The sequence below is a fragment of the Wasmannia auropunctata genome, unplaced genomic scaffold (genome assembly GCF_000956235.1).
Source record: "Wasmannia auropunctata unplaced genomic scaffold, wasmannia.A_1.0 LD273779.1, whole genome shotgun sequence".
In the NCBI taxonomy this organism is placed as follows: domain Eukaryota; kingdom Metazoa; phylum Arthropoda; class Insecta; order Hymenoptera; family Formicidae; genus Wasmannia; species Wasmannia auropunctata.
Window position 1 is genome coordinate 10,494 of NW_012089111.1, and position 9,356 is coordinate 19,849.

The 9,356-nt window shown below is 33.5% G+C and overlaps 2 protein-coding genes across 2 annotated transcripts; one reads left to right on the plus strand and one right to left on the minus strand.

Moving 5' to 3' along the window:
* Nucleotides 1-455: 455 nt before the first annotated feature.
* Nucleotides 456-5,010, plus strand: LOC105461970. Its single transcript, XM_011708494.1, has 5 exons — nucleotides 456-546; nucleotides 642-712; nucleotides 1,089-1,200; nucleotides 2,809-3,109; nucleotides 3,486-5,010. Exons 2-5 carry the CDS (start codon nucleotides 677-679, stop codon nucleotides 5,008-5,010), a joined length of 1,974 nt encoding a protein of 657 aa, XP_011706796.1. The 5' UTR covers nucleotides 456-546; nucleotides 642-676.
* A 290-nt stretch (nucleotides 5,011-5,300) lies between these two features.
* On the minus strand, nucleotides 5,301-8,954 carry LOC105461971 (ATP-citrate synthase; the record flags this gene model as incomplete). Its single annotated transcript, XM_011708495.1, has 6 exons — nucleotides 5,301-5,341; nucleotides 6,087-6,429; nucleotides 7,050-7,569; nucleotides 7,650-7,975; nucleotides 8,116-8,551; nucleotides 8,636-8,954. Coding segments are annotated over 6 exons (1,985 nt in total), but the record flags the coding sequence as incomplete, so codon positions are not given.
* Between the last annotated feature and the right edge of the window lie 402 nt (nucleotides 8,955-9,356).

The following is a 9,356-nucleotide window of genomic DNA, read 5'->3' on the forward strand; positions in this document are numbered from 1 at the left end:
GACAAATTGTTTCTCACTGGGTTAAACGGAAGAACTCGTGGGTAGAACAATCTCTTTCTTGTTGCAAATTGTCCGGCCGCGAAGTTGTCAACTTATGCTAAAAATCATGTCGATTTAACGATCAATGCACGATCAGCGCGATAACGCGACGGATGACAGGAGCGTGTCACAATGACAAGCCGCAATTGACAAGTGACAATGTCACGTGATTCAAATTTTGCTGCAAATTTCATTCGCAGCTTTTCATGCGCAGCAAATGCGGCGGAAGCGGTTTTTTAAAATTTGAATCACGTGACATTTTGCTGCTGCTGCGTGCTGCGTATGTAAAGGCACCTTCACCCTAACGCAACGCGTGACGCGCTTAGTGGAAACGTACCCTTAAACTAACCTCGTCCTAAAGTCACTAGATTAAATCTAGTGACTTTAGCCTTGTTTCTTCTGCCCCCGCCGGTGTAAACAAAATCACATGGGCGATGTCAGATCAAAGAGATTGTACACAATAGACGACAGAGAGAAGCATCTTAAAAAATTCAAATTTTCGAATAGGTATACATCGCGATAGCATTGTAGAAACTGTTCGGCTTTAAATTCAGCAGCTGGTGTTAAGGCGTTAACGGTTATATGAACGATTAAAATTGCAGTGAATCGGACCCGATAACGGTGAGAGAAGAAAAAAATGGTGAAGAAGGCGAAAAGAAGAAAAATCGAAAAGGTAATGGTAAATATGCGTAATTAACCTCGATACTCATCCTTACAGAAATTTAAACGCGATATAATATAACTGCAAAACCCGTTTCCGACAGGTTGACAACGCGTATGTCGTATGAGACGAAACTAAAAAGAACAATACAGTAATTTAATATATTCATATGATTGTATATTTACTGAAAAGTATTGTGATTAATTACATATTCTAAGGAACGTCCATTGGACGTCCCTCGGATAATGTGTGCTGTATGGGAAGGACTAAAAGCACTGTGTTATTTAGAATGTATAAGTTTCAATGTTAAATTGGATTTCTGCAAGAGATATATGTATATCGCAATGTGTAAGGCGCACTTAATTATATTTCTTATTTTAATTTGTAGACTTGTGAAAAATTAGAAGCTCACATTCAAAGGCAGAGGCAAGAGTTTCTTTGCAATTTACAACGATCCTCGGAGGAATCGTGTGGTACAGGTTGTGATTCAAATGACTCGGGTAAGTTCAGTGAAAAACCTTGGTGAGGGAAGAATAAAGATTGAATCATAAAGGGAGCGAAGCAAAAGTGAAGAAGGTTCTAGGAAACAACAAAAAGAAACATGAACCCTTTTTTTAATTATATTTTGTTTTAATTTTCACCTCCTAGAGACTTAATTTGTTTATACTTTTTCCTTTAAAAAAATTAAATATATATATTATTATAATTGATCAGTGATTATTTTTTAATTATACACTTATTTTGAGTATTAAAAGCATTAAACAGTGTTTAATGTTTCAAATAAATAAAAACAATCAAATTTAAAAAAGAGGCCAAACTAACGAGCATTTAACAACGAGGATAAAAACGTTTGTTCATAATTATTTATAAATCATAATTATTAGAACAAATTAATTTAATTTTGGCGATACACAATTCAACTTGACTTATTTCAGCCACACTTAATACATTTATTATAATTAATAATTATAATTAATAATAATTATTGTTAATTACAATTATATTAATTACAATATTAAGTAGTTTATAATAAATTAATTAATAATTAATTTATTGATTAATTTATTAAATGTATTAATTTTGGCAGATAAACAAAAAGACAAGTTACGTTGAAAGATGTATCGCCAATATTAATTTACTTTGTTGTAATACTTATGATGTATATATAATAAATTTTATATATAATTTTAGTGTATAATATTACATATCATATATATTAATTATATATAATATATTTAATAATAATTTTTTTAGTTTATAATAAATTTAATATTAAACATTTATGATCCTCTTAAGGTTACATTTTCTTATATTCCCAACTTCTCTACAACTATAACAAGCTCCAGTTTTGCCATCTCCATTGGGCGATCGCCTTCCAGAGACCGTGCTTCAATTTACGCCGCCAAATGCCGTTTAGCACTGGTAACGCATTTCAGAGCACCGTTCTGGGTGGTTTTGAACCTGGATTCTTGGCACAGTAAGCTGCCACGCAGCTCCACGCGCCACGAACGCTCATATTAAATTTAATATATAATTAATAACTAAATGAATTTAATATCTAAAAATTCAATGCTTTTATAATTAATAATTAAATGAATATAATTAAGTTATTATTCTCTTGTTAAATATATGTTAGTTTGGCTTCCTTTTAAATTTGATTGTTTTTACATTGACGAGTTCATTATTTATTGTCATTACTTAAAGTAAGTAATTAATCACTAATTTAATACTTATTAAATTTCTTTAAGGGCTGTTGCTTTTCCTTTATTCAATGCATTCGACTTGCTCATGAATAGACATAGAAACAAATGGTGTCACAATGACGTCAATTTTATTTGTGACTTATAACTGACAAATAAAGTAATGACATAATCCTTATATTATTTCACTATATAACGATATTATGCGACTTTTGCGTTCTATCTGAGTATACATTGATTTTAATTTTTACTAGAAAATGAGTTACTCATGAATAAATTATATAATTATATATAGTGCGAAATAAGAAATCTGATATTTGGATTTTAAAGACTCTCTTTAAGCATCTTGTAAATTTCACACGGAGAGTTTAAAAAACATCTAAAACTTTAATTAAATTTAATTTTTAGATTGTTACGTGTTATCTCGTAAAAGAAATATAAGAGAATTATTCCTTAGAAGAGATCCCGAGTTTTCGCGTACAAATGTTTGCAACGAAGACACTGCTCGTGACAACTACACGTTCCCTCATAAACATTTCCTTGAACCGCATAATTTGTCCCAGCCAGAATTGAGCTTCGTACATGCAGTCATCTTATTAAGATCCATAGACGCTTCTCGAATACCAGTCAAGCAATTGCAACGAATATGTAATGAACGATTGAATACACGCAGTGAATTAAAATTTTCTGTGGATAAGGATCTATCCTGGTAAAAGAATTTTCTTTTTCTGGTAAAAAAAAATGACATAACTAAAAAATCGTCATCTTTTAGATGTTTGCAGAAAAAACAAAAAGAAAGATTGATGTTGCTACAGCGTTGCTTGAAAAAAAAATGACGTTTTAATTTTTTTTTATTCTTTAATTAATTATAACATCAATTAATTAGTTATTACACATTTTTATTCTTTTTTAATTAGTTGTTACATCAAAATTGCATTACAAAATTAATACGAAGTTTTTATGATTCAAAACATTAAAATTTATTTTCTGGAAAGTTTTATTTTTGAAATTGTGTGTAACAAATTGTGTTGTAGCAAATGAGCGATATATGAAAAGAATTCTAGAAAATATGTATATGTTTTCAGCATCTCTGAAAAGTCTTCCAATAAAAAATCTGAGTTTTCTAAAAATTATAAAATTATACACGATGGAGAGCACCTTGTCTTAACGAGTCAAGATGAGTCATTGTCGGTTAATAAGACATTCGGAGAAGAATTCGAAGGCAGTCCAAAGAGTTTTATTATAACTCCAAAAAATAAATCTCAAATATCTAGTGAATCCTTCGAACATTTACTCGACAATAGCCCCTTGCAGGACGAGCGGGCGAACACAATCGACGCTGCAAATTTTGAACGAAAAATTTCGGACGACAGTGCATACAATACAATCGATATATTTAATTGCGATACCGTGATAAAAGCAGGATCAATTAATAAGGTATTCGAAGAAGAGCAGCACCTGGTCTTAATGGGCCAAGATAATTCATTGTCAGTTGATAAGACATTCGGAGAAGAATTCGAAGGCAGTCCAAAGAGTTTTATTATAACTCCAAAAAATATATCTCAAATATCTAGTGAATCCTTCGAACATTTACTCGACAATAGCCCCTTGCGGGACGAGCGGGCGAGCACAATCGACGCTGCAATTTTCGAACGAGACATTTCGGACGACAGCGCGTACAATACAATCGATATATTTAAGTGCGATACCGTGATAAAAGCGGGATCAATTAATAAGGTATTCGAAAAAGAGCAGCACCTCGTCTTAACGGGTCAAGATAATTCATTGTCAGTTGATGAGACATTCGGAGAAGAATTCGAAGGCAGTCCGAAGAGTTTTATAATAACTCCAAAAGATATATCTCAAATATCTGAGTCCGAATTTTTACTCGACAACAGCCTCTTGCGGAACGGCCGGACAAGCACAACCGACGCTGAAATTTTTAAACGCGGAATTTTGAAAGAGAATAGCTCATCAAATATCGATATATTTAAATGCGATACCGTAATAAAATCGGGATCTATCATGTCAGATATTGAACATTGTTATGAATCTAGCAAGAGGAAGACGTGTAAGAAGAAGGTCTCTTCTTTGATTCACCAGACGCCATCCGATGACAGGCTCATAAGTTTTATTATCAACAGCGACAACGAGAAGACAGATACATGCCAGAAAGCGCAGACTTCTACAATACGGGGACCGAGAGAGAAGCGTGAATCCGCGCGAGCGGATCTGTCGAAAGAAGAAAACGAAAACGAAATTACACCTTCCTGGTTGAATCTTAATCAGGCAGAGTTACTGCACTTAATTCTCAAAAAGATTGTCTCAACACTTTTCGACGAGACTATGATAAAGTCTTATGTGATAAGACAAAAGCAAAAGAATATGAGAAGGAATATCCATAATTATTGGAAAGATAGCTTAGAAGAGGAAGCTATAAATAGAGTGCTGAATGTATCTAATAGCTTTTTAGAAAAGAAGCCGAATATATGCGTAAAAGTCATTGTACAAGAAATTGCTAAAACTTTGAATAAGATGACGGAACAAAAAGGATTATTTAAGCTGTATCGTACTCAGGTATATGTTATGTCATACATTGTTCATATTTAGAAATATTACACTAAATCAGTATATAATGCTTATTTACAAGAAAAATATTTAGAAAAAATATATACATAATCAAAATATATATTACACACATACACATATACAGGGTGTCCCGTTTTAATCGATCACCTCAAATATTTCTTGAACAGTGCATTTTAGGGAAAAATGTTTCAAACAAAAGTTTTGAGACTTCGAGGGGAACATAAGATGATAACATTAGTTTGACCCTGAGTGGCGTCGTCAAGGTCAGGACAACTTACTTTGCATTTTTTAAATGGAATCCCCATTTTTCATTACATATTCTTGTAACACACCTCAAGAGCTTTCCAAAATGCTATAATAAAGTTATTTTTCAATGAATACTTTTCAAGTTATGAAGCTTGAAAGTTGTAGTATCATCGGCATTACCATTATCCAAGGTGTCCGAACACTGGCTAAAATCTTTTGAATGTTGTTCAGGATTATGACCTAGACAACACATGTCAAGATCAAGGCCATTAAAGATTATTGCTTTTATTTTCATTTTTGAAAATTATATTTATTTTTTGAAAAAAAGAGAAACATTTTCCAATGGTCATGACCTTCACGTGTTTTATCAATGTCATGATCCTGAACATTCAAAAGATTTTAGCTAGTGTTCGGACACTTTGGATGATGCTAATGCCGACGGTACTCCAACTTTCAAGCTTTATAACTCAAAATTTATTTCATAAAGAAATATTTTATCTATGTGTTTTGGAAAGCTCTCGAGGTGTGCTACAAGAATATATAAAATGGAGGGTTCCATTTAAAAAATTCAAAGCGACCTTGTCCTGACCTTGACGACGCCACTCAGGGTCATACCAATGTTATCCTATGTCCCCCTCAAAGTTCCTCGAAAAAACTTTTGTTTGAAACATTTTTCCCTAAAATGTTCAAGAGATATTTGAGGTGATCGATTAAAATGGGACACCCTATATACACACACGCACGCACGCACGCACGCACGCACGCACGCACGCACGCACGCACGCACGCACGCACGCACGCACGCACGCACGCACGCACGCACGCACGCACGCACGCACGCACGCACGCACACACATATTGTTTGCTAAGATTTAATTTTTCACTTACAATTGTTAGAAGTCCCGAAACGAGAGAGCTAACCAAGTCTTTTCCAGCACGTGCGCAAACGATAGTATTGTGAGCTCCAGAGACAGCCGGACCATGATCAGCCGTGAGCATCAGCGACATTTCAAGAAATTTGCAATAAGTTGGGGGTAAACAGCGTTGAAACCACAAAAGCGAAACAACGCCACCAATGCCCACATTTTGTTTCAAAACCTCAGTTACAGGCATACCCGCATATAATAATTCTTGCCCACGCTCATCACAAATTGATGTCATAAACGATGCTGGTTTACGTATTAAACCAAGTTCCTGTTTGTACAATATAAAAAAAATATATATAATGATTTAGTTTTCTATTATGTTAATAAATAGTGGTTACATATGCAAAAATGCCAACGCTCATTTCACTATATATACTTATGTACAAATATTTAGTAAACCTATAGTCAAGTAAATGTGATTATCTTGTACGATATACATAAATTTTATTGTATTATATCGAAACGAAAGAAGGGTGTTACGAAAAGGCCGATTTTTACCTCGCTTACGGAAAGTAAAATTGTTTCTTATAGTTTTTGAGACGAGGAATTCAATGGTGCTAGTTAAAATTACGTCACATGTCGGGAACACATCGAAAATTGAGTTCAATTGCATTGGATTTCTTGTCTCAAAAACTATAAGAAACGATGTCAATTTTACTTTCCGAGCGAGGTAAAAATCGGCCTTTTCGTAACACCCTTCTTTGATTTAAACGGAAATGTGTCCTTTATCTATTTTTGTTAAAAAAATATTCAATATTATATTGTTCTCAAACATGTAACAGTTTACAGTTTATTTTATTTTTATATCACTGTTATCATTTTCCAGCCGAATAACAAAAATGAGCTATGGTAGATAAATAATATCTATAATAGATAAATAAAATTTACTCTGGCCCATCCATAATCCATTGGTACTGTCGGCACTGGTACTTCGGGTTCCGGCACTATTATGCCATCTTTTACCAATTGTTCATAAACGGTTTGTACGAGATCGCCAAGATTATCAAAACTATTTGGAACATATGCGCCAGCTGTCTTCAACGCTGCATTTTTTGCAGAAGCCGTTTCAAGATTGGAGTTTGCAATAGAGCCAGCATGACCAAATTGCACCTCAGAATTGAACATGCTGGCACAGGTACCAATGCACCAAGCTATCAATGGTTTTGTAATTTTGCCCGTTTTTAATGCTTGGCAAACTTCATATTCTTCAGTACCACCGACTTCCCCGAGCAATATGATTAACTTCGCATCTGGATTGTTCTGATAACGCATTATATGATCCATAAAAGTAGTTCCTGGATATCGATCCCCACCGATAGCGACACCCTCTAATACACCATTGGAAGCTTTGGAAATTATATTATTTAATTCGTTTGACATGCCACCAGAACGAGAAACGTAAGCGACACTGAAAATAATGTTATTGTCATCCAATTGATTCTAATTGCTTGGATTCACGCTCACGAAGATCCGTTTGTGCAATATTACCTGCCAGGTCTATATAATTTGCTATGCAGAATATTATCCATCATTCCGCCGGTATTACCGATTTTAAAGCAACCTGGCTTTACACCTCCTACAGTTGCCGGTCCAATTATGGTCACATTCTTCCGTTGCGCTGCTAGAATCAATTTTCGAGTCATATTTTCAGGTATACCTTCTGCGATTATGGCAATCGTTCTGATTTGTGGAAATTGTAACGTTTCCATGGTACTTTCGTAAGCAGATCTTAAAGAGGCAAATGTGACCATTACGTCTGCATCCATATGTTTAGCCATAGCATCTTTCATTTGCTTGTAAACAGGAATAAGAACCTATTTACAATAAATAAAATTAATATTCATATTAGCATTAATATAATACTACTAAAATTTACATTATTTATTTAAAAGATTTTTTTTCATATTAAGCTGTTTTTGATTTTTTTTTCTTTGTTTGAAAAACAAAAACTCACCTCTTTATGACCCCAATAAAACTTTTGTTTGTGATCGCCAGTAAAAGGATATACAATAGCAGCAACGGATGGCTCGGATCTTCGACAAACAAAATCAAAATCCAGCATACTCTGCACTGCTCTTGTTTGCATACCCCAAATAATAGATTTTGTTTTATTACTGAAAAGTTGTCTGCCATCGTTATTCGAATCTACAGTATCTGCAGTTCTCAATTTAAACTGTTCTGATGAAGGTACGTTATTCTTAGATGGTGTGCACGGTGGTCCAACATCTTGCCCGGATGGTAAGAGAAAATTCGCGGTTGAGAATTCTTGAGCTTCTGGATCGGGAATTGGTTTCTTTCCTAGTGCCATAGCACATATAGCTGTCATATGTGTTTCGGGACCAAATACATGAACGGGAATTCCTAAACTTCTACCAACTTCCCGTATAATCCTATTAAAATAACATTTTTAAAAATATATAAATAAATATTTATTACATTATAAATAAATTACGTAAATTTTTCTTCTTTTTCACCTTAAGCCTTCTTGATAATTAGGTCCAGCTCTCCTAACAAAAATTCTTATATCATATTCCACTAGTTTAGGCTGATATTCTTGAAGAGCCTTAACAATGCCTTTAAATGTTGCAGCTACATTTGTAAAATTAGCAATTCCACCTCCAATAATAAGTACTTTTCCATTAGGACGCTTTGCTTTTGTCATTAAACTCAGTATAGTTTTTGCATATTCGTAAGTTTGTTGTTCACTAGGAGCACCAGAATATTCACCATAATTGGCCAATTCGTCAGCTGCTCCCAAATCGCAAATTGTATCTGAATATATCACAGATGAACCTATAAAAATAAATTAAAAATAATATTTAGATAACAAAGCAATTATTTGATGTAAAAAAACGGAATTGAAAAAGATTGAATGTATACAGGGTATTTTAATTGCCCCAGGCAAATATTTTGAAAAATACGCAAGATACAAGAAAATATTTTAGACAAAAAGTTGTAGAACATGAAGGGAAACAAATAATAATAAAAACAATTTTATAAAAAAAGTCACATGAAGTCCCTCCACTTTTTTAAATAGAACGGTGTGATTTTTTTAAATAATATAATTCCTCTAATTATTTTGCATATAAAAGTATTAAGGTAAAGTTATAAAAAAATCAATACTTTATGTGATATTTAATTCTTTAACATGCTATATTTCGACATGAAATATGAAATGTCTATAGATCGGAAGAG